This window comes from Garra rufa, chromosome 10, assembly GCF_049309525.1.
Source record: "Garra rufa chromosome 10, GarRuf1.0, whole genome shotgun sequence".
Lineage (NCBI taxonomy): Eukaryota > Metazoa > Chordata > Actinopteri > Cypriniformes > Cyprinidae > Garra > Garra rufa.
In genome coordinates this window covers 14,157,602-14,182,770 of record NC_133370.1, presented here as the reverse complement: position 1 = coordinate 14,182,770, position 25,169 = coordinate 14,157,602, and the positions used below count along the sequence as shown (strand labels likewise).

The 25,169-nt window shown below is 36.1% G+C and overlaps 2 protein-coding genes across 2 annotated transcripts in view; one reads left to right on the top strand and one right to left on the bottom strand.

Moving 5' to 3' along the window:
- LOC141344478 (uncharacterized) overlaps window positions 1-1,205 on the bottom strand; it is a 12,857-nt gene extending 11,652 nt beyond the window's left edge. Inside the window, exon 1 of the mRNA XM_073849370.1 lies at window positions 1,142-1,205. Within this exon, the coding sequence (XP_073705471.1) occupies window positions 1,142-1,205 (64 nt within the window). The remainder of the gene's footprint in view (window positions 1-1,141) is intronic.
- The window catches only part of LOC141343702 (unconventional myosin-IXb-like), a 35,491-nt gene continuing 10,686 nt past the window's right edge, over window positions 365-25,169 (top strand). The window contains exons 1-25 of the mRNA XM_073848330.1: window positions 365-563; window positions 1,167-2,063; window positions 9,683-9,777; window positions 10,028-10,090; window positions 10,188-10,287; window positions 10,515-10,615; window positions 11,872-11,995; window positions 12,436-12,525; window positions 12,730-12,846; window positions 14,451-14,585; window positions 14,673-14,794; window positions 15,459-15,600; window positions 15,722-15,917; window positions 16,005-16,080; window positions 17,349-17,441; window positions 17,927-17,966; window positions 19,069-19,191; window positions 19,411-19,491; window positions 19,590-19,700; window positions 20,770-20,886; window positions 21,487-21,636; window positions 22,761-22,885; window positions 22,964-23,440; window positions 23,649-23,736; window positions 24,362-24,538. Coding sequence (XP_073704431.1) covers window positions 1,227-2,063; window positions 9,683-9,777; window positions 10,028-10,090; window positions 10,188-10,287; window positions 10,515-10,615; window positions 11,872-11,995; window positions 12,436-12,525; window positions 12,730-12,846; window positions 14,451-14,585; window positions 14,673-14,794; window positions 15,459-15,600; window positions 15,722-15,917; window positions 16,005-16,080; window positions 17,349-17,441; window positions 17,927-17,966; window positions 19,069-19,191; window positions 19,411-19,491; window positions 19,590-19,700; window positions 20,770-20,886; window positions 21,487-21,636; window positions 22,761-22,885; window positions 22,964-23,440; window positions 23,649-23,736; window positions 24,362-24,538 — 3,780 coding nt within the window. The 5' untranslated portion in view covers window positions 365-563; window positions 1,167-1,226. The remainder of the gene's footprint in view (window positions 564-1,166; window positions 2,064-9,682; window positions 9,778-10,027; window positions 10,091-10,187; window positions 10,288-10,514; window positions 10,616-11,871; window positions 11,996-12,435; window positions 12,526-12,729; window positions 12,847-14,450; window positions 14,586-14,672; window positions 14,795-15,458; window positions 15,601-15,721; window positions 15,918-16,004; window positions 16,081-17,348; window positions 17,442-17,926; window positions 17,967-19,068; window positions 19,192-19,410; window positions 19,492-19,589; window positions 19,701-20,769; window positions 20,887-21,486; window positions 21,637-22,760; window positions 22,886-22,963; window positions 23,441-23,648; window positions 23,737-24,361; window positions 24,539-25,169) is intronic.

Below are 25,169 nucleotides of genomic sequence, written 5' to 3'. Positions count from 1 at the left end.
ATGGCTATTCATGTTTACGTTTTCCTGTTTCAAAATCTTATTAAATTTAAATAAATAAATACAAAAAAAAAACATTTCCTCACGATCTATAATCACAGATATAACAATTCCTTTTGAGAGGTGTACGGAATCTTGGATGGGTATCCATGTTTTAAACGTACAGGTGTTTACCTGCGTGAGTGAGCGGTTAACTGCAGTGGCAGTTTGAATGCAGGCGAGGGCGGCGTGTCATCGCACATCTCAACTGCAATTAAAAACACGCTACGATGTCAGGAAGTAACAAGCCGCCTGTGTCGTCAACATTCTGGAGGCGAGTTTAGTATTCTTCCTTATTTCTCGTTGAACATTTCTCAGCGTCAGTCACTTATGCTGTTTACAGAGTCTTAATTGTTTTACCTGTGCAGCACATGTCGGTTTAAAGGGTTCGGTTAGGCACTAATGCAGGTGGACGGCTTGTTTCAGTAGCTGAAGCACTGGAAGTTTTGTAAGGAAAGCACGGCAGGATTTTATACCATGTTGGAAATGACTCCGCTCTGGAACACAACGAGGGTGTTTTAAAACAGGTAAATTTACTGGTAGCCTACTTTTATTTTAATGTACTTTATTATTTTAAGAAAACAATAGTCAGATTTGTTGAACTAGCAGTTAAAGTAGTATTGGTTCACGGTTTGTTATAACACGTCATGAGATTTGTCTCGTGTTTGTTGATTATTGGATGCGTTTTATTACGCTGTGCAAAGAATTTAATACACTTTTATACTATGCTAGGGTGGATTTACAGTATTTAAAATGGTCATAAATGTCTTAAAAACAAAAATCTGACTTATGTTCTGACCAAGTTGTGAACATAAAGGAGAATATTATTTTTAAATGAAAATTTAACGTATTAACACAGTAAGAAAAGTCAACCCAACAGGAGAAAAATAGTAATGAGTAAATAAATAATAAATAAGAACAGCAGTACTTGAGCATGGAAAGAGAAATGACTTTTTTATTAATCTTTTTAATATTATTATTTTTAAATAAAATTATACAACCAGTTCGTGGTACACAGATTTATAAACCTCTTCAGTTCCCACATTAGACAAGTGTGTACATGCATACACTGGTGGTCTGACTGCTGTTTCTCACTTAAACTCACATTCTTTCTTCTCTTTTGTCTCCAGATCCTTATCATGCTGTACTGTGCAGTGCGGTGTGCTCATGCATGTCTGTGTGTTTAAAGAATGAATGTCACGAACGGCAAGGCGACCAGCTGCCAGGATGAAACGGTCTGCATTTTGCAAATTTACCCCAGGTTGTCCAGCAAACCTGGGCAAAGCTGCATCCTCAGGGTCCCAAAAGCGGCAACGGCAGCCAATGTCATCAAGACCGCTCTCGCCACACTCGGTTTGGACACGTCCAAGTCCTACGTCCTCGTGGAGGTCCAGGAGTACGGTGGAGAGGAGTGGGTCCTCCAAGCCAGCGATCAGCCTCTTCAGAGAGTCCTTCTCTGGCCTAGAAAGGCCCAAGACAAGCATCCTCAAAGTGACGGATACTTTTTCGCCCTTCAAGAGGGAAGCTACGGTGGATCCATCCAGTATGACCTTATGACATCTGTCAGAAAAGAAAAAGTAGCTCAGGGACTTGTGAATCGAGGTTTTGTCACACAACAGCCTCAGGAATACGACGATTTATGTAACCTCCCTGAGCTGACAGAGGAGAGCATCTTGGGAACCCTACGGCATCGCTTCCACAAGCAGAAGATCTACACGTTTGCGAGCAACATTCTCATCGCGGTCAACCCGTTCAAGTTTCTGCCTATCTACAATCCCAGATATGTCAAGATGTACGAGAACCACACGCTGGGCAAGCTTGAACCTCACGTCTTTGCCATTGCGGACGCTGCCTTCCACACAATGCTGAACAAACGGGTCAACCAGTGCATCGTCATCTCTGGCGAGAGTGGTTCTGGTAAGACGCAAAGCACCAACTTCCTTATCCACTGCCTGACTGCCCTCAGCCAGAAGGGCTATACCAGTGGAGTGGAGCGAACCATCCTAGGGGCAGGCCCTGTACTTGAGGTAAGTTCTGCTGTGGGTTTGAGGTTTATCAGATTTCATTTTGTACTTTGAAGTCTGATAGTACTCTCGTTGTAATAGGAAACCAAGAAAGGATGCAAAACTGTAAGTTATGTTGAGACCCTGATGTTTTTCAAAGATTACGCCCATTGGTTGAATGGCAGCAGAAGCCTTGAATGATTGGCATCTGTAGCCTTGTTCAGGGTTTCAGCAATAAACAGCGTTTCTTTGGACATTTAGAGGTGGTAAACATGATGTGGTGGAAAAACATCTCAAATGATGTATTGGTTGTAACAGCATTTCTGTAGTGGAAATGACGACTGTGGTAGTGTTGTAGGTGTGATCAGCTCATTTGAGTTTGAGTTCAGGCTAAAAACTGAGTAGGTTGAGTCAAGACCAAATCCAGAAGAAGGTCAAGTTTGAGTTTTAGCCCAAATGGTCACAAGTCCATGACAAAGCCAGGAGCATAAAATATCATCTCGGACCTGAAAGAGTTTCCTTTGTCTTCCTTTACAGATAGCATTTTTTATATTCTTAATATACAATATCAAGTTTTATTTGATTTTATTATATATTTTCAAAGTCAGATTTATTCGAGTGTTATTTACACTACCAGTCAAAAGTTTTTTAATGTTTTTATCTCTTTTTCTGCTCACCAAGCCTGCATTTATTTGATCCAAAGTACAGCAAAAACAGTAACATTTTGAAATATTTTTACTATTTATAATAACTATTTTCTATTTGAGTATATTTTGAAATGTAATTTATTCTTGTGATCAAAGCTACATTTACATAATTACTCCAGTCTTCAGTGTCACATGATCCATCAGAATTCATTCTAATATGCTATTTTTTTTTCTTTGGTATAGGAATTCTAGAAATTAATATTTTAATACTGCTTTAAATTGATCAAAAGGTATGGTAAAGGCATTTATAATATTTCAGATAAATGCTGTTCTTCTGAACTTTCCATTCATCAAAGAAACCTGTGAGAAAGAAAGACTATAATGATGCAGAACATTTAGTTTTGAAACCACAGGAATAAATTACATTGTAAAATATATTTAAATAGAAAGCTGTTATTTTAAATAGTAAAAATATTAAAAGAAAAAAATTATTTTGCTGTACTTCTGATCAAATAAATGCAGGCTTGGTGAGCAAAAGAGACTTCTTTAAAAACATTAAAAATCTTACTGTTCAAAAACATTTGACTGGTAGTATATATACTGTTACAGTATTATTAATATTTCACTTTTCATTTATATTTTATATTTTCATGTTTTTATATTGTGTGATTTTGTCATTTTTATTCTAAATATAGCTATATTTGTTCCGCTTTAGTGTTAGTCTTTTATCACTTTGGCATGAATTTACATTTTTTCATCTAACTTTATATTTAATTCTATTTTAGCTTTATTTCAGTTACCAAAAACAAAACAAAAAACAAAAAAATTAGATGTATTTAGAAGTGACATTGGTCCAAATCAGTTTTAATGTGATGTTCATAAAACAAAACCAAAGCAAAAGGTGAAGAAACACTGAAACAAACACAGGTCTAGATCAACTTGTACTCTTTTTTTTTTTTTTTTGGTTACACTCTGTATCTCGTTTGTAACTGTAGTCTAATTTATTATTGGGTCTCTTGACTCATCTCTATTTCTTGATGTTCTGATAAAGAGTCACTTTTGGAACGGAAATGACCTCTGTGCAGGAAGTGGCTTGCTCTATCATAGTATTTTGCACTCCTTTAGCTCTTCATGTTGAGGACTATTATCAGTGCAAGATAACTATGATGAATGTGATACTGTCCTTAGTGTGACAGGTTGTGTGAGAATGGTTTCCCCTTTTCTCCATTAAGCATGGTCAAACAGGGATCTAGAAACCATTCGGCCTTGTCACATGGCCAGGGCACTTTCACACCGCTTCCCCTGCTTCTCCAAGGGAAAAATGGAGACCTCTGACTCTTTGTACACTATAAATAGATGCTATAGATCCTGAAAGTCACTGAATCACAGTTTAAAGGTTTCAACACACTGATATTTTTAGGTGCTGCCATTGTTAATACTCAAAACAATGAGATGAATGACTAGTTCACAACACTCTTAGGAGTTTTTCCTGTTGTGTATTCATTACAAGTATAATATATATCTCTGAACAGTCTGCTTCCTAAATTTCCTCTTCAGGATTTAGTATAAAGTGCTACTAATGAAGTACTTATTAGGGAAATAACTCATAATTCGCTGTTTATTGGTTTCTGGAGTCCCACCCCCGTGAAATGAAGCTGTCAGTCACCGTTTGTCATGCACTAACCTACTGGGATTCTCAATCTGATCCAAAACTGGTCAAGCAAGTTCTTTGTTTTTTGTAAAAGCATTCTTTTATCAGTTCGTCCCAGCCCCTCTCAGTTCTGCAGTATTGCTTACAAAGAAAGCAACTCGCAAAGAGGAACAGGCAGCTTGCATTATGCCTTGCTGTTTTAAAATAGACTTTCTTATAAAGAGGGATTGTAAAAAAAAAAAGAAAATTGGTTATGTTTTGAGTTGTTGTGTGTAATGGGTAGAAGAAAAGCAGAACAAGCAAAAAGAGTGGGATTTAGTAAAAGTTTATCATCAATCATACGCCTGAGGTTATGTTGCCATTAATATTTGATGCGTATTTAAATAAATAGATTAGATGATAGTTGGATATCATGTGCCTTGGTAAATTATAAATGAAATATACTCCTAAAAATGAATCATTGAAGTCCTCTTGTTCCCAGATTAAGTACTTGGTAACACTTTACAATAGTGTTCCATTTGTTAACATCAACCAACAATGAAAAATACTTCTAAAGCATTTATTAATCTTACTTAAGTTCAACATTTGCTAATGCATTCCTAAAATCAATAGTTGTTTCTGTTAAAGGATTGTTCACATCCAGAATAAAAAAAACCCTGATAATTTACTCACTCCCATGCCATCCAAGATGTTCATGTCTTTCTTTTTTCAGTCGCAAAGAAATTTCGTTTTTGAGAAAAACATTCCAAGATTTTTTCCTATATAGTGGACTTCTATAGACTTCTGCAGTTTCAGTGCAGCTTCAAAAGGCTCTACACGATCCCAGCTGAGGATTCAGGGTCTTATCTAGTGAAACAATCAGACATTTTCTGAAAAAAAGCAAAAAATGTATATACTTTTTAACTACAAATGCTTGAAATATGGTAATACGGCACAGTCTGTCAGCGATTGTAGGCGGGCTTGAGCAGTATGGTGTCATACTGCTCAAAAAAATCAATGTATTTCTAATAAATGCTGTTCTTTTGAACTTTCTATTCATCCAAGAATCCTAAAAAAGTATTACTCTTTACACAAAATATGAACAAATATAAAAATACACGAACTTGGTAGTGTTTAGAATCTTTATGGTACATTTAAATAAGCGTTGATTCATATTACACGGTTCTATGTTCTCCTCCTTTGGGTTTGTTGAATTAAAAACACCTGTTCCTGTATCCCACTTTACTGTTTCATAAAGACCTTTGTATATTGCTTGTCACTTGTCCCCCTCACAACAATATGCACATTGTTTGTCTGGTAGTGTTATTTACACATGGTGCTGTTTATCTATTATGCATCAGTCCCAGAGACTCCACCATTGTTATTGTGTTTTATGTGTTGGTTCAGACAGCTTAGCCCTTGAGCCGATAATGGAATTGTACTTGCTTTCCTCACCTAGAGAGTTCTTCATTAGACATGCAGTTAGCATTGTCGCAATTAGGTATTTGTACAGATTCGAAAACTTGATAAAATTATTAAATTAGTATTTTCAATAGGCCTACTTCTTCTTACTGGCCACAGCCAAAATAAGAAGAGATATATTTCTGAAGTTCCAGAAAAGTAAGGTGGATTATACATTGTGGTTGGCTTTACATTATGAAAATGATGGGGGTAATTCCGTGTCTTTTCAACCAGAGGTCCCCAGCTCAAATGATTGATATTTATTTTGTAGAAAGATAGACATGTATAGTGATGAAAGCCAAAATAATATCCTATAATTATTTTCACACAGACACTATATTGCCAAAAAAATTGGGACACCCCCTTCAAATGAACAGGTTTAACTACTTTAGTAATTTCCATGAGTACAAATCTTAATGTTTAAGCATATAATGATATTCTAGGGAACTGTGTGCTGTGCTTCTAATTGTATAGCAACAGTTTGGACGCAACCCTTTTCTATTCCAACATGACAAAGCCTTGCATAAAGCAAGGTTCAAATAGAAATTATTGATTGAGTCAGTGTGGAAGAACTTGACTGGTCTGCAGAAAGTCAAGTCGTAATTCCAGCTGAACACCTCTGGTGTGACTTTAAATGCAGACCTTGAGCCAAAAACTCATCACCAAATTCCAATGACTTATACATAAGGGTACAGACATTTTAAACTACACAGTGCAACAGAGATGGAAATACAGTTTTTAAATACATGAATTGTGCTTTCATCAAGTGTCTTTTTCTGTTCTAAAGAAGGGGGTGTCCTAATACTTTTGTCTATATAGTGTGTATATACAAGTCATTGGTGTTTGGTGATGAGTTTTTGGCTAAAGGTTGCATTTAAAGTCACACCAGAGGTGTTCAGATGGAATTAGGACTTGGCTTTATGCAGACCAGTCAAGTTCTTCCACACTGACTGGATCAATCATTTCTCTATAAACCTTGTCTTATACACAAAGGGATTGTCATGGTTGAATAGAAAGGGTCCTGTTGTTCACACTGTTGCTATAAAATTAGAAGCACACAATTCCCTAGAATATCATTACAAGCTTAAACATTAAGATTTGTACTCCTGGAAGTGACTGAAGTAGTCAAATCTTTTCATTAGTAGGGGGTGTCCAAATACTTTTGGCAATATAGTGTAGATTGGCAGATCTGTTAGTAAAATCAGTTGACTTTATCAGTTTTTGTTGCATTATGTGCCAATGGTGACCATTCAAAAATGGAGAAACGGCACTTTAAGTTTTTCTCCAATGTTTGTGTGCCTGTAACTCAAGAAATATTAAAGATTTATTAATGCCCTTTTAGATATTGGGTTTTAACAAATGCTCCTTTTGACATTAAGGTCCTATATGATTCAGTTCCAGAGATATTTGAATTTCAATGTGGCTCCAGGAGTAAATTATTAAAATGTACACATTTTCTGTGGTCAAAAACCAAATGTGGATCAGTTTGCAAAAATATGATTATTCTTTACTTTTAAAGAGGAATGTCTGAAGAACAAATTATGTTGAAACTAGAGATGTATCTTGTTTCAATCTGTCAAGACAGCTGCATTGAACATACCTGTCTGAGTGCCATTATTATTCTTTTTCCAAAGTTTGCATGCCTATAACTCAAAAAGTATTAAAGATATTGCAATATGATTTTAGATTTTGGAATCTTAATTTTCAAGGCCCTATATTATTCAGTCCCTGAGATATTGGGATCTCAATGAGACTCAATGTCCAGATTGTTGAATATCACCCATTTTCAGTGGTCGAAAACCAAATGTTGGTCATTTTGTAAACAGCTGATACTTATTTTATTTAAAGAACAATGTCTGAAGAAGAAATTGTTTCAATTAGAATTGTATCGTGTTTCCCTCTGAACAACTGAACAGAACAATCAAAACAGACCTACCAATCTCTGTGTAAAAATAACAATATGATGCTGCCATCTTTCTAAAGTCATTTTTACCCCCTTTAACTTAACTCTGAATCTCAGGTGAAAATGACCATTTTGACTACAAAATAGTGGATTACTCAGTAAATATTCATCAATAACATTTATTGATGTTATTATATTCATGTCTTTCCAAACCTAAGACCTTCGTTCATCTTCAGGACACAAATTAAGATTCAATTTTTGATGAAATCCGAGAGCTTTTTGAAGCTACAAAAATACTTTTTGTGTGCAAAAACCCCCAAAAATAATTACTTTATTTCTTCTTTTCTGTGTCAATCGACATGCGCGATCATGATCATTGTTGATGTCCTTCCTACCGTTCTGGGCCTTGAATGTGGTAGTTGCATTGTTGTCTATCAAGGTTTAGAAAGCTCTCGGATTTCATCAAAAATACCTTAATTTGTGTTCTGAAGATGAACACATCTGCAGCTGTGAGAATTACGTATTTACAGAAAATGTAAAGAATCCAGTTACTGTTGAAAACAGATGTTTCTGAGAAACAAAAATGGGTCACAAAAAACTGGGTCATGTCCCGCCTTGAGAATAAAATTTGTTGCACTTGCACTGAATTTTGACTGAACTTTGATATTGAGAGTTTCTTCAATTTAGTTTTCACTTTCAATTGAATCGTAAGTGGTGCTAGTGCTTTGTTATAGCTTCTGAGGAGAGCGTTTGTAACCTTTGTCCTTTTACTTCTCCAGTGTGAAAGGAATAAGAAAGAGCTCTGTGGGAAAGCACACCTAACAGCCGTTAAAGAAGCACAGAAGTGCTAGGCCTGATCCTGACTTTTTGGTTGAGCTCCTAACTCTTAATTTTTGAGTTTCATATGTGGAAGCCCTGGGCGTTGGCTTTATCAGAATACCAGAACGAGTCAGCGTACGCCGACATGTCATGACAGGCTTTGTCAGATCAGCTGATAAAAACTTAACAACTGACAGATGGAACATCTCATTCAGTTTTCTTTCTATTTATGGATTTCCACAGTATTTATCTTCCATTGAACATGGAAGCGGGACACGGAAACTGTATGTTTAAAAACAAGTTTACAACAGGATAAAGTCCTGAATATTGGTGATAGTCGAGATTGTGTTGAAAGTATGTACATAGAGAATCAATAGCAAGCATGTCGTTACATGTTACACATGTCCAAGTCTACAGAAAGTTTAGTTTATGAACTGCAGTATGTAATTTCTCCAGAAAATAGAGAAAAAGAGAGAGATCAATATGTTCACTCAATGACTGTGGTCTGTTTACACAGCTGTCATACTTCATAAGACGTCAGTTGAGTAAACGAGTAATTTTGAGTACATTTATGTCCATTTTGGAGCTTGATAGTCCGTACAATTTGTTTTCATTGTATCAAAAAGTGTGGTTCAGAGTTTCTTCAGAACATCTTAATTTGTGTCACTAAGTGTCATTAGTTGTAAATGACATGGTGGAAGAAATCATGACAGATTTTTCATTTTTGGGTGAACTTTTGCTTTTAACTGGAATAGGAGGAAGTATTTTAAAATGGGTTGAAGTTACACATATATCAGCATTAGCGACATCAACACAAAAGTCAAACTGGGAAACAATGCCATCTAAGATAGATGTGTTCATTTGTTTGTGATGCCTGTGGGTGATGACAAAGTGGTTTTGTGCTGCCCACTAAATGTTTTTTTCTATGACAGCCAGCATGTTGTGGTATAAATGACTAATAATAAAAGTAATATCGTAATGTGAAAAGGGTAGGCTGTTTCAAATCTAGTTTCTGTGTTCAAGTTTTGATGGCTAGTTAAACTGATTTTAGGCCACCTCAATGCAAGGGTTGTCTGTCAACATTGATAAACATCATATCTCTGTGTTTAGCCTGAAATATTTTTCTATGAACTTGGAACAATTTGCTGATGCAATCTGATGCATTCCTTTTCGGCTTCCTCAGGCCTTTGGAAATGCTAAAACAGCATACAACAATAACTCGAGCCGCTTTGGGAAGTTCATTCAAGTGAATTATCTGGAGAGCGGCGTCGTGAGAGGGTGAGTCATCCGTGTCACTTCTGCCCACTCTACGTCACAACAGAACTCTCACGGTTTCTCATCAGTCACATATGATAAAGTATTTTATCTTATGAGGATAATTTTTATTTATAAATATTATGTCATACTGCTAATTCATGTTTATATCCACCATACAACATACAGTATATTTTTCGATCCTATTCCCTTTCTTTTTTCAGGAAAAATTATACATTATACATGCCTTATACTGTTTTGCTCAATGTTTCAGAGCTGTTGTTGAGAAATACTTACTAGAGAAATGCCGCCTAATGTCCAGAGGAAAAACTGAAAGGTAAAAAAAAAAATTTGAATTACATTTGAATCGAAAGCACTGGGTGTAAAAATCTAGCACAACATTATGCATACCATGTCTGTTTTCTCGCCTTCAGGAATTACCATGTTTTTTACTACCTTTTGATTGGGGCCTCAGAAGAGGAGAAAGATGAGTTCAAGCTCCTGCGACCTGAAGACTACCACTACCTCAAAGAAGTAACTCTCAGAACAGCCTTCATAGAGAATCATTGTTCCCCTAATGAGGCTATTTAGTTTCAATTAGTGTTCATGATGCTCTCGATTATCTTCTGCTTAAGCTGAAATTCTTCCAAGATTACATTTCCTAGGCTGTCCTGTCCATTTTACTTATATAGTGATTAATTTATACTTACTGTATGTCAACAATTGTAGTCCCTTAATTGTTTGCTCTCTGCCCATCACAGGAAATCCCAATTTTGGAGGATCAAGCAGAAATGAAACATGAATTCCGCAGACTTCATCAGGCCATGGAGATGGTTGGTTTTCTGCCTCCAACCAAAAAGCAGTAAGTGGAAAAAATTAGAATGCGAAATATTTATTTTCAAGTAAAACTATTCTTTTTCATAATTATATTGGCTGAAAATACATTGTTTATTTTTTTAGATTAAATCTGAAAATAATGTAAATCAATTAATCTTATTATCGAATTAATTATTATCCCCAAATTAAGTACAATCGTGTTAACAATGAAAACAAACCTCATTTTTTGGACTATGCCTAATCTGTTATATTTATTAAACTTTTAATGTTTACACTAAACTGTGATTTAACAATTGCAAACAAATTGTGGATATCTATGCTTTAGTGTAAATAAGATTTATGATGTCAAATTAGGTTTGTCCTAACTGCTTCCGTGACTAACAAATGAAGAATTCTTCTCTGGTACAAGTCTGTGCTTGTCAGGAAGGGAAAAAAATATATCAAGCCGTTCAATATGCACTGTGGTCGCTTTGCCGTGATGGCAGAATGCAATACCGCAAAGTCAGACCTGACACATTTAAATTAGTGTGAGCTGTCTTCCTAGGAACAGTAATGTTTCTGTATGTAAACATTCTGGTTAGGTAACTAATAATTATGATTATAGAGTGTTAGAAACATAATTATTCAGAAAAGATAGGAACTTAAGATATTAAAGTTTTCTATTATCTATTATTATCTATTCCCATGTGTCATTTAATTTGAATTGCTACCTTAAAAAGTTCTAACATTTCTTTGCAATATGTTTGGACATGTAATTCTTTGAGGCACCTTGCAAAGAAAGTAAACACAGTTTAGAAATAAATAAAAGACACTATAGGACACTATAGTTCATTTATGTAAGTGAGGATGGCAAAATAAAGTAAACTCGGACATTTATACCCAAAAAATCTTCATAGAGTGGACTACCAGTAAAATTTGGGACCAAAAACGATTCAGAATCTTTGACCTTACCATGTTTTGCTTAAGTGTTTTTTCTTTAATGCAACATTTTTACACCACAGACTGAACAAAATTAATTTTAACTCGGTAATTGGTCAACAAAGAATTGATAGTTTTGTAAATATTGCTATACTAACAGTTGTCAGAATTTTTGGTTGATTGTAACCCATTATTTACCTTTCTATCAAAGACATTATCAATATAAATTTGGTCTGACACAGTTTAACTCTGAGTTCTTGTCATGTTTTATTACAATTTTATAAACTTCAGCGAATAAACTATGATCTTGGTTTGACTGTACTTCATATCTATTGTTGTTCAATGATTGATGGTCTTTTTCAGAATATTCTCCGTACTCTCTGCCATTCTGTATCTGGGAAATGTGACATATAAGCCAAAAGATGCTGGCGAGGGGCTTAAAGTTGGGCCAGATCATGTCCTTTCTGCTATCTCTGACCTTCTCAAGGTACCAGTGGATACTTTGGTGTCCCTCCTAATGATTCAAAGTTTTTTTTATTTGTTGTGGTGTACCACACAGAAACAGAAATACTTTAATACTAATAAATTAGTTATACTCAACGCTAAACCTCACCTCCCCAGTTCTTTGGAAATACTGTGCGGTGCCACCTATTATTAATTTACTGGGTCACCACAACTACATGGCAAAGAAATACCATCACCATTACTAACTGAAACCCAAATATGCATTCACATGTCATATTCAATACATACTGTAGAATCAAACAACCCTTTAATAATTTAGATTTAACCAAATTGATTCTTAGCAGGTTTTTATTTATCTTTTAGATTCTTTGAGATTGGCTTTCAGATTTTCCAGTCATAAGTCTGTTCAATCAGGTTTTCTGTTTGAATGCTTCTTTTTATATCATTCCTGTTCAATTACAGGTTAAAGTGGAGCTGCTTGTGGAAGCACTGACTACAAGGAAAGCAATGACTGCTAATGACAGGCTCATTCTGCCTTATAGCCTCAATGAGGTAACTTCATCTATTATGTGTTAGATGCTACATATATTGACATTTGCCTACTCTGTGCCATCCATTCATTGACTAATCATGTGTTAAATGCATATCTGTCATACTGTATGTGTGAAGTCACCTGTTTGAAGAGGCAGCTGTTTCCTCTTCATTTGTCTGTCTTCTAAAAATCTGCTGACCTCATACTGAAACTCTTATCTTCAGGCCATCACAGCCAGAGACTCTATGGCCAAGTCTTTGTACAGTGCCCTGTTCGACTGGATTGTCCTGCGGATCAACCATGCTCTGCTCAACAAGAGAGATTTCGAAGAGTCTGTCCCGGTATGACTCCTTTTAATGTATTTGTTTATAACATGCATGACACTGGGCCACAAATCCAGTCTTAAGTAGCATGGGTATATTTGTAGCAATAGACATTTTTGCAGATTTATTAAAAAAGAAAAACTGAAATATCACATGGTCCTAAGTTTTCAAGACCCTTTGCTCAGTATTTAGTAGAAGCACCCTTTTGATCTAATACAACCATGAGTCTTTTTGGGAAAGATGTAACAAGATTTTCACACCTGGATTTGGGGATCCTCTGCCATTCCTCCTTGCAGATCCTCTCCAGTTCGGTCAGGTTGGATGGTAAACGTTGGTGGACAGCCATTTTTAGGTCTCTCCAGAGATGCTCAATTGGGTTTAAGTCAGGGCTCTGGCTGGGCCATTCAAGAACAGTCACGGAGTTGTTGTGAAGCCACTCCTTCATTCTTTTAGCTGTGTGCTTATGGTCATTGTCTTGTTGGAAGGTAAACCTTCGGCCCAGTCTGAGGTCCTGAGCACTCTGGAGAAGGTTTTCGTCCAGGATATCCCTGTACTTGGCCGCATTCATCTTTCCCTCGATTGCAACCAGTCGTCCTGTCCTTCCTTGCAGCTGAAAACACCCCCACAGCATGATGCTGCCACCACCACCATGCTTCACTGTTGGGACTGTATTGGACAGGTGATGAGCAGTGCCTGGTTTTCTCCACACATACCGTTTAGAATTAAGGCCAAAAAGTTCTATCTTGTTGTAGTCTTATTTCTCACCATCTTGGAGTCCTTCAGGTGTTTTTTTTTTGCAAAGTCCATGCGGGCTTTCATGTGTTTTGCACTGAGGAGAGGCTTCCGTCGGGCCACTCTGCCATAAAGCCCCGACTGGTGGAGGGCTGCAGTGATGGTTGACTTTCTAAAACTTTCTCCCATCTCCGACTGCATCTCTGGAGCTCAGCCACAGTGATCTTTGAGTTCTTCTTTACCTCTCTCACCAAGGCTCTTCTCCCCCGATAGCTCAGTTTGGCCGGACGGCCAGCTCTAGGAAGGGTTCTGGTCGTCCCAAACGTCTTCCATTTAAGGATTATGGAGGCCACTGTGCTCTTAGGAACCTTAAGTGCAGTAGAAATTTTTTTGTAACCTTGGCCAGATTGGACGCCTTGCCACAATTCTGTCTCTGAGCTCTTCAGGCTCATGATTCTCACGATCACCTCATGATTCTCATTTGCTCTGACATGCACTGTGAGCTGCAAGGTCTCATATAGACAGGTGTGTGGCTTTCCTAATCAAGTCCAATCAGTTTAATCAAACACAGCTGGACTCAAATGAAGGTGTAGAACCATCTCAAGGATGATCCGAAGAAATGTACAGCACCTGAGTTAAATATATGAGTGTCACAGCAAAGGGTCTGAATACTTAGGACCATGTGATATTTCAGTTTTTCTTTTCTAATAAATCTGTAAAAATGTCAACAGTTCTGTATTTTTCTGTCAATATGGGGTACTGTGTGTACATTAATGAGAACTTAAATGATTTCAGCAAATGGCTGCAAAATAGCAAAGAGTGAAACATTTAAGGGGGTGTGAATACTTTCCATACCCACTGTATTTTACAAAATAATCTCTTCCTCGTAGTGCTTATCCATTGGCGTCCTGGACATTTTTGGATTTGAAGATTTCAAAATGAACAGCTTCGAACAGTTCTGCATTAATTATGCCAACGAACAACTACAGCATTACTGCAATCAGCGCATATTTACGCTTGAGCAAGTGAGTTGTACTTTGATTGAGGTTTCCTATAATTGTGGTGGACTGGAATTTCTGCAGCAGACATCTCATGCTTGCATTGTGTTTTAGGAAGAGTACATGGCAGAAGGAATCACATGGCACAATATTGACTACCCTGACAACATTGGGTGCATCAGTCTCTTCAGCAAGAAACCCACTGGGCTGTTTTATCTGCTGGATGAGGAGAGCAAGTGAGTTCAATCCCATTAAGTATGGCTTTTTATTACTAATGTATGCATTGTAATAATGGTGCATAAAATGTCATTTCCTTTAGTGGAGAGTGCAGTTACTTAGATTTTACTGTGTTTAAGTGCTTAAATCAAACATTTTGAATCTACTTTGCAACAATGACTAATAGAATATTAGTTCCTTTTAATGTGTATTTATGAAGGATAGTTCCGAATGTGAATTGTTAAAGAATTAAAATTTCCTGATAATTTACTCACCCGATGCCATCCAAGATGTTTATGTCTTTCTTTCTCAAGTCGAAAAGAAATTAAGGTTTTTGAGGAAAACATTTCAGGATTTTTCTCTGTATAGTGGTCTTCAATAGGGGTCAAAAGGTCCAAATTGCAGTTTTGATGCATTTTCAGAGCCCTTTGAAGCTCCATTAAAACTGGTATGTGGACCATTGAAGTCCACAATATGAAAAAAAAACTGAAATGTTTTCCTCAAAAACCTTAATTTCTTTTAGACTGAAGAAAGAAAGACATGAATATCTTGGATGACATGGGCGGTGATTAAATCATCAGGAAATTTGAATTCAGGAGTGAACTAATCCTTTAAGCCAATCTCTTGTTATGGGGTTTCTAGTAGTCCAGTAGTTAATAATATTCTGTGTTATTTCCTCCCTAGTTTTCCTCAAGCAACAGATAGCACTCTACTAGAGAAGTTTAAGCAGCAACACCAGGACAACCCGTTCTTTGTGCAAACCCCAGTGCGGGAACCTGCTTTTGTTATCTGGCATTTTGCCGGCAAGGTCAAATACCAGATAAAGGTAAAGGAACAGACCCTGAAACTATTTTTTTTTCTCTTTACGCAAACATTTGGAATGTAGTTGTGAATCAAATGGTGGGAAAACAATACTGAATAGCGTTTGTGATGTTCCTGCCCTATAGGATTTCAGAGAGAAGAACACAGACCACATGAGGCCAGATATTATTGCATTACTTCGTAGTAGTGAGTGCAGTTACCTGCGGCAGCTGATCGGGGCTAATCCAGTGGCTGTGTTTAGGTGGGGCATCCTTAGGGCCACGATACGCACACTGGCTGTGTTTAACGAGGCCGGACGAAGCTGGGCGCAAAAACATCCAGGTAATATCGATGCGATCTAACACCTTTTAACTTCCAGCTTACAGAAGTGGATTAGCATTGATTTTACCTTGTTTGTTTCCATATCAGATCAGGTCAGGCGCTACTCAAGACGCTCTCTTGGGGAAATGAGGAGACCCAGCACTGTGGTAGAGAGGCTAAAGAGGTAAATGGACTGGATTAGTTCCTGTACAGTTGAGGTCAAAAGTTTACATACACCTTGCAGAATCTGCAAAATGTTAATTATTTTATCAAAAAAAAGAGGGATCATACAAAATGCATGTGACCTGAATAATACATTTCACATAAAAGGCATTTACTTATAATCCACAAGTTATAAAAATGACCCTGTTCAAAAGTTTACATACACTTGATTCTTAATACTGTGTTGTTGTTACCTGAATGATCCACATTGTTTTTTTGTTTAGTGATAGTTGTTCATGAGTCTTTAGTTTGTCCTGAACAGTTAAACTGCCCGCTGTACTTCAGAAAAATTCTTCAGGTCCCACAGTTTTTCAGCATTTTTGTGTATTTGAAGCCTTTCCAATAATGACTGTTTGATTTTGAGATCCATCTTTTCACACTGAGGACAACTGAGTGACTCATATGCAACTATTACAGAAGGTTCAAAAGCTCACTGATGCTCCAGAAGAAAAAATTATGCATTAAGAGCCAGGGGTGAAAACTTTTGAACAGAATACTTATTTTGCCTAAATATATTTTTTTCATTCAGTACTGAATGAAATGTACTGTTTCATTCAGACCTTTAGAAGCTACAGAAGGTACTTGCATGTTTCCCAGAAGACAAAATAGGTTAAATTTACCCTGATCTTCAGTTTCAAAAAGTTTTTACCCCCGGCTCTTAATGCATCATTTTTCCTTTTGAACCATCAGTGAGCGTTTGAACCTTCTGTAATAGTCCCTCAGTTGTTCTCAGTGTAAAAATATGGATCTCAAAATCATACAGTCATTGTTGGAAAGTGTTCAAATACACAAAATTGCTGAAAAACCAAAGAATTTGTGAGACCTGAAAGATTTTTCTGAAGAACAGCGGGCAGTTTAACTGGACAAACAAGGGACTCATAAACTACTATCACTAAAAACAACAAAAAACAAACAGCTTATTCAGCAGATTATTCAGGTAACCACACAGAATTAAGAATTTAATTAAGTGTATGTAAACTTATGAATGGGGTTGTTATTTTCTTTTATGTCACATATCTAATTTAGGTCAGTACTAAATATAAAATAACATGCATTTTGTATGTTCCCTCTTTTTTTTTTGGTAAAATAATAACATTTTGCAGATTCTGCAAGGTGTATGTAAACTTTTGACCCCAGCTGTAAATGTGTGGCTTCTTGATGGAACGTGGATTTTTGGCAAATATATAAATGGCCATTTCACTTTTTATGAATGCATTTCGATTTTTACAGCCAAAAGTCTTTGATTGAGTTCTCTTTTGATCGGTCTGAAGAGGGTCCATTGGAAGCATTTGAGGACATTTTTGCATCTTTTGAAAATAAGAAGTAAGTTCACCATCACTCAAGGATCTTTATACCAGACATCGGTTCTTCTACATCTGATGATGATGAGGATTTCCTTCTGTGAATTAAGAATCTAACTGATTTCATTTTCTACTGAATGCATGTACTGTATAATGGGTGTTTGGAGTTTGACTTTTCCTTTCTAATCTTTTGTGATTTGGGGTTGGGTTCAATCAGGGATTTGCATGCCAAAGTCCTCCAATCCCTTAAGCAGTTTGGTGGTGAAGTTCCTCAAAAGTTGCGTCTATGCACAATTTCTGTGAGGAAGTCTCGTCTCTTCACTCAGTGAGTGGGCCACGTCTTCTGTGACCATCTGTCTGTGGCAGCACCACTTCTCTCTGTTTCCGCTTGTGCTTATGTGTCATTTAATTTGAAAAAATCAAATGGAATTATGTGTTCTTTGTTTTTTTTCTCTACAAAATTTTTATTTTCAATCAAAATCGTAATTGTATCATACTACTATCTAGGAGGAGCAGGCCAAACAGACACAAGCAGCTGATTCCAAAGGTAAATTCATTCATTAAAACTTGTTGTAGTGGTGGTTGCTATAGCAGCTTCATGGGGTACCATCTAGGATGCTATTTTTACACGTATTAACAGAGTGCCCATGTACGTGAGATACTTGTAAACTACTTTTAGACTTATATATTTTTACCATATAAATAACTGTTTTCTATTTGAATATATTTTCAAATGTAATTTATTCCTACATTTTTTTTCAAGCTACATTTTCTGCATCATGTGTCACATGATCCTTCAGAAATCTTTTTTTTTTTTAATTATCAATATTTAAAACAGTTGAGTACATTTTTTTTTTCAGGATTCATTGATGAATAGATCTTTTTTTGGGAAATAAATTATAGAATATAATGCTTTTATTTAGCAAGCATGCTTTAAATTGATCAGAAGTGATGATAAAAACATTTATAATGTTATAAAAGATTTCTATTTCAGGTTCTTTTGAACTTTCTATTCATCAAAGAAACTTGAAAAATTCTACTGAGCTGTTTTCAACATAATAATGATAAAAAAATATTATATTAATATTATAATGATTTCTGAAGGATCATGTGACTGGAGTAGCCTAATGATGCTAAAAGTTCAGCTTTGAAATCACAGAAGAAAATTAAATTTTAAAATATATTCAAGTAGAATTATAGTAATTATTTTTAAAGAATTACTGTTTGTGCTGTACTTTGGATAAAATAAATGCAGGCTTGGTGAGCAGTAGAGACTTCTTTAGACATATTTACCAGAATTTATTTACCAAAAAAGAGAATTTTAACAAATTTTATGATTTCAATTAATTAGACATTCTTTTTGATTAATATATTTTTTTATGTAACTATTAAAACAGTCTTAAAAAACAGAATACAGAGGAATTAAAACAAAATTGAATTTGAGGAAAAAAATGAAATGGAATTTGGGAAAAAATAAAACTGATTTCCTAGGCCTCTAGAATTAAAAATAAATTCAGTTCTGGTAAATCCAAAGTTTCAGAAAATGTAAAAGAATATGTATATTATCTACTGTGCAATATATGTGTATTATTTTATAATATTATTTTTAAGAAACTGCACTAAATGTCATTGTGGTGTTTTCTGTACAGAATCTCATAGATTCACAATCTCTAAAGTTCATTATGGGCCTGACGCAGCACAATCGGGCAACCAGGTCCCTGCTCCATCTGCACACCAAGAAGAAACCTCCAAGCATCAGCGCTCAGTTTCAGGTTCAATATCATTATCTTAGTTTGGAAAGCATACGCTTCTTCATCATAGATCGGTTTGTTCCATCTCTGTGTGAAAGCCTTTTTTGTGGTAGTTGTAAATGAGATAAAAGGTTCAGACCCCCAAAGCTGTGGGGAGGTTTTGATATGATTTGCAGGGGTTTAATGGATGCTGATGGACGAATCAATGAGTCACATGCTTTCACGTCTTACACTGTCCAGGCATCTCTAAGCAAGCTGTTGGAAACCCTGAGGAAGGCAGAACCGTTCTTTGTCCGCTGTATCAGATCAAATGGTGATAAGGTAAGGTGGAGGGCTGTTAGTATTTTAACGATTCATCCATTTTGTGTACTGGGTCAAGGATCATTGTCCTTTATATATGTTGGTGAACGTGTTTACAGAGGGAAATGCACTTTGATGATGCCCTAGTCCTTCAGCAGCTGAGATACACAGGCATGCTACAGACGGTTCGCATAAGGAGGTCTGGGTATGGAGCCAAATTCACCTTCGAGGTAATGTAACATGGACTTATTTTAATTAATAATTATTAATTCGGTCTGTCAATTCAAGTAATTTTTAAGTGACTGGTTAAATAACCAATTTGTTAATGCCCCTCGCCCCTCACATAAATTTGCTACTATGGCATTTATTATTATTAAATAAGGAGGCGATTAACAATCATTTACAAAATGGTTTGCGGTGCACTGTATGCCAGTAATAGGCATATATTGATTTTTTTTTTTATGTCTGTTCAAGGCTTTATTCGTCTGCTAATATAATGTGCTTAGTTTAATTTTCATATGAAGACTTCTCAGCGAATGTTGATGTTTGCAGTTTTTTCACAGGTCAATTTGAGCTTAATTTGTTTTAATTGATTATTAAAGAAATAGTTCAACCACCAATGAAAATTTGCTGAGAAATTCCTCACCCTCAGGCCATCCAAGATGCGGATGAGTTTGTTTCTCTATCAGAACAGATTTGAAGAATTTGGCATTACATCACCGGCTAACCAATGGATCTTCTTCAGTGAATGGGTGCCGTCTCATGAGAGTCCAGGCTGCTGATGAAAACAACCAATTGACGTGACTCTGTTCTATCAATTAAAGCAAAAAGCGTGTGTTTTAAATAAACAAGTCCATCTTTAAGACGTTTTTAACTTTTAAATAGTTGCTTCAGGCTAAAATTTGTGTCCTCTATCCATTATATTGCTTTTTTCAGTGAAAAAGTTGTCAGACAAGCACTGTTTACAAGCAAAAAGAAGTCCAAAGCACTTCTAAATGAAAAAGTCTGAGAATTTTGATGTAAGAGGACAACAGGGGATAGACTTTTCATTGGAGGAAATGTTATTATGGATCATGGACACACATTTTACTCATATTACGCTTTCATTTTAATGGCACCCGTTTACTGTAGAGGGTCCAAATTTCTCCAAATCTGTTCCGAAGAAGAAACATACTCTTTTCAGTGAACTATTCCTTTAATATTAGTTTTTGTGAAATAAAACATCTTGGAACAATAAATGCAAATGCCTTTCACAATTTGCTTTATACAGATGTGTCTTGTTTTACAATGTCACTGCAGGAGTTTATGGATCAGTTCAGAGTGCTGCTGCCAAAGGAAAGATCAACACCTCAACAGGATATCACCAACCTGCTGACCAGAATGGGATTACCCAATTTTCAGATTGGCCGAACCAAGGTTTATTTCACTTTCATTCCTCACTAAAGAAATACTTGCAGTCTGTATTTTGTCTTTCACGTCTAACTTTCCATAATTGACCATCATTCTACAAACCAAAATTTATTCAGACACCTTTAACTTTTTTTCCCATTATCACTTATTTATTCATTTATTCGCTATAGTTTGGAAAATGGTAATAAAATATGACAAGAATTCAGAGTTAAAACTGTGTCAGAACAAATTCAACTTGATAATGCCTGAATGACTGTCTCACAAATGAATTAGGTTGAGTACTGTAGCTGTCAGCAGTGAGCTGTTAAATATAAGTACACAATTAGATAATACCAATTTAGGTCAAGCAATGCTTAATTTTGTTCAGTATGTGGTGTAAAAAGGTTGCATTTACAATTAAAGACAAAACACTTAGGCAAAACATGGTCAGATCAAAGTGTCTGAATAATTTTTGGTCCCAAATTTTATTGGTAGTCCACTGTATAAAAATATTTGCGGTATAATGTCAGTTTGCGTTATTTTGCTATCATCATTTACATAAATGAACTATAGTGTCCTGCACCCACTAGTAAATTGTAAATTTTGGTTTTGACTGTATGTGCACAGGTGTTCTTAAAAGAGTCAGAAAGACAAATACTTCAAGAAGCCCTTCATAAAGAAGTGATGAGGCGCATCATCATCCTGCAGAGATGGTTCCGTGCCTGTTTGATGAGGAAACAATATCTGCATAAGAGGGAAGGAATTATAACCATACAGGTACTATTCGTTTGGTTGGCCAGGGGTTGACTAGTAATAGCCAGATGGTATTCTAACCTTTAAATATGCATAATACATAATATAACCTATAAAAATAATACTTTATGTAGCAAGGACACATTCAATTGATCAAATATGTCACAAAAGATTTCCATTTTATATTTGAACTTTTTTTTTTATATTAGAGAATCCTGAAAAAATGTATAATGTTTTGCACAAAACAATGACACAGCACAACTGTTTTTAACACTGAAATTAATAATCAGAAATGTTTCTTGAGCACCAAATCTGCATATTATAATGATTTCTGAAGTGTCGTGTGATAGCGAAGACTAGAGAAACGGCTGCTGCAAATTCACCTTTGTATCACAGGGATACATTACATTAAAAAAAAAAACACTAATAATATTTAAAATGTAAAATTTTGTCTTTCTCTTCATTTTAAAGAGATAGTTCACCCAGAATTGAAATTCAAATTTTTCACTCATGTCGTTTCATACCCGTTTTGGTGAAATCCAAGAGCTTTCTGACCCTGTATAGACAGCAATGCAACTGACATGTTCAAGGCCTAGAAAGGTAGTAAGGGCATTGTTTAAAAAGTCCATGTGACATCAGTGGTTCAACCTTAATTTTATGAAACTACAAGAGTACTTTTTGTGTGCGAAGAAAACAAAAATAACATTCAACAGTTTCTTCTCTTCCATGCCAGTCATTATCATAGTTTCACACAAAAAAAGGTTGAACCACTGATCTCATGGACTATTTTAACAATGTTCCTACTACCTTTCTGGCCTTTGAACAGGGTAGTTGCTTTGCTGTCTATGCAGGGTCAGAAAGCTCTCGGATTTCATCAAAAATATCTTAATTTGTGATCAGAAAATGAACAAAGGTCTTATGGTTTTGAAAGACCATGAGTTGAGTAATTAATAACAGAATTTACATTTTTGGGTGAGCTATCACTTTAAACAAGCTAACAGGATTTAAGACTCATTCTGTGTTAGACATAGACGTTCCAGTTAATTAATAGATGAATTGTTGCCAAATTAGGAATATGCAACCGGGTTGGAAAACTCTGCAATAAATGGTAATGTACCTGAGCATATGTTTCCTCTCTCATCCCTCAGCGATCGTGGCGTTATTTGCGTGCGACCTACCGAAGCAGAGCAGCTATTGTGATCCAGACTGCATGGCGAAAGTCCAAGGAGAGAGAGGAATATCTGAAGCGGCGAGAAACACTCAAAGGGCAGATGTAAGTTCAAGTTTTCTTTAAATTCTTTTTTTTAAAATGTTGATAAGATAGTATTAGTCATTTTGGTCATTCTTTCAGATCTCCGATAGAGCTGGGCCAAGTAAACAAAACTGAAAAAAAGAAGCCGAGTCAGCCAAAGCCATTGCCTCCACTGCCTGATGAGTCCCGCACACCTGATCGAAAGAGGAATGAGGAACTGAGCCCACAGATGAACACCGAGCCCAAACCTAAGGTCACAATACAACCTGCTAGAATCACAAAGCAATTCAGCATTAGTGAGGACCAGTCCGTTCAAGATGATAAAGGGAAGATTGGCAAAAACGAAAGACAGCCATCTCCTGTGGGCCTCCCTCGGCCGGTGTCGCTTCCACTGAATATGAGCCAAAGTGCTTCTGATGAAAGTCAAAATGCTGTACACCTACAACGCCACAATAGGGCAACCAGGTTGAAGGAGAAGCCTGAGAAATGGAAGGAGAGGAGCAGTGAAGCAGCACATATGGAGAACCTTAGTGCTGAGATACTACGAATTCAAAATGAGAGAAAATCACATTTACGGTGAGAGTTTGTTTTGGGTAGTTTTTAAAGATTATGTTATGTCTAATGATTTATCTTTGAAGCAACAATGTAATATATAGTTGGTAGTAGTAATATATTCAGTTGGTTATTATTCCTTTTTTTCTCCTTGTCTGAATTTATCTTCTAGCACTAATGACTGGCTAGTAGTACATTTATTCCTTATTTATTTGTTACCATTTCTTGACAGGAGATGTGGCATTTCCCAGTCCCTGGATAATGTGTCCAGAATAAGTTCTTCAGAGTCGGACAGCTCGGCCTCATCATCCAGAAATGAGGTACTATTTAAAAACTAATTATAGCCTCTGTTAAAGTAAAAATGTTGTGAGCTTATCCCCCAAAACAGTCATGTACAAAACATACACTACCCTTTAAAAGTTTTGGTTCAGTAAGATTTTTTTTTAAAGAACAAAATCAATACTTTTATCAGCAAGGATCCATGAAATCAATCAAAAAAAACATTAAAGACAGTTGTACTCTTACAAAAGCTAAATGCTATTCTTTTAAAATTTCTATTCTTCAAATAATCCTGAAAAGGAAAAAATACTTAAAGTTGACAAATATTAACCAGCGCAACAGTTTTCTTGTAGTATGAAATAATATTAAATGTTTCTTTAAATCGGCATTTAAGAATGATTTCTGAAGAATCATGTGACACTAAAGACTTGACTAATCGCTGCTGAAAATTCAGTGTTGCCATCACAGGCATTAATTACATAAAATATATTAAAATAGAAAACATTTAAAAAATCTTACCAACCGCAAACCTATGAATGGTAGTGTATGTTGAGAGAATTTCAAAGATGCTCTACTGATTATTTTCCAGTGTTTATGGATAACTGTATCAGCAAGAACAGGTTTCGTGTTTTTTTTTCTTCATCTAAACCGGTTCACGTATCATAGGTTATGGTTCACAACCGTAAGCGCTTCAGACACAAGCGCCGCCTTGCACGTCCCCGCAGCCCGCTGAAGTGGGATAATTTGGATCTAAGCGATATGGAGTACTGGAGTTTTCCCCTTCCTCCCATAAGCCCCTCCACTCCCAACCAGTCCGGTATCCGCATTGTACTGGAGACTGTGGTAAAATACTGACCCAGTTACAAAGGGAATATTAAAGCTGTTGGGTTCTTGCTTTTGCACGCAACAGCTAACATACCATGAGAATCAGCATTAGCTCAATGTAGAACGTTTCAAAGACTTTTCTTTTGAAACCAAGCTGATCCTGTTCTCGGATGTTTCTGAATGGGAAGCTGGTTTCTGACCTTTTTTGTTTCGTTTGACAGTGTAGACACGCTGAGACTGCAGCTAGGTTTGCTAATGAGTGAATATAGTAAATAGTTGTAAGAAGGATAATGTTGTGGTTGTTGAGTTGCAGATGTTTTAAATGTTTGATTGTACAGTTGAGGTCAAAAGTTTACATACACCTTGTAGAATCTGCAAAATGTTAATTATTTTACCAAAATAAGAGGGATCATACAAAATGCATGGTAATTTTAATTTAGTACTGACCTGAATAGGTGTAGGTGAATACATGAATGATCCACATCTATGGTTTTATTGTTAGGTGATAGTTGTTCATTAGCCCCTTGTCCTGACACTTTAACTGCCCACTGTTCTTCAGAAAAATCCTTCAGGTCCCAAAGATTCTTTGATTATTTTTTTTAAGTTAAATTTACCCTGATCTTCCAATAAATGATCGTCCTAAATTGTA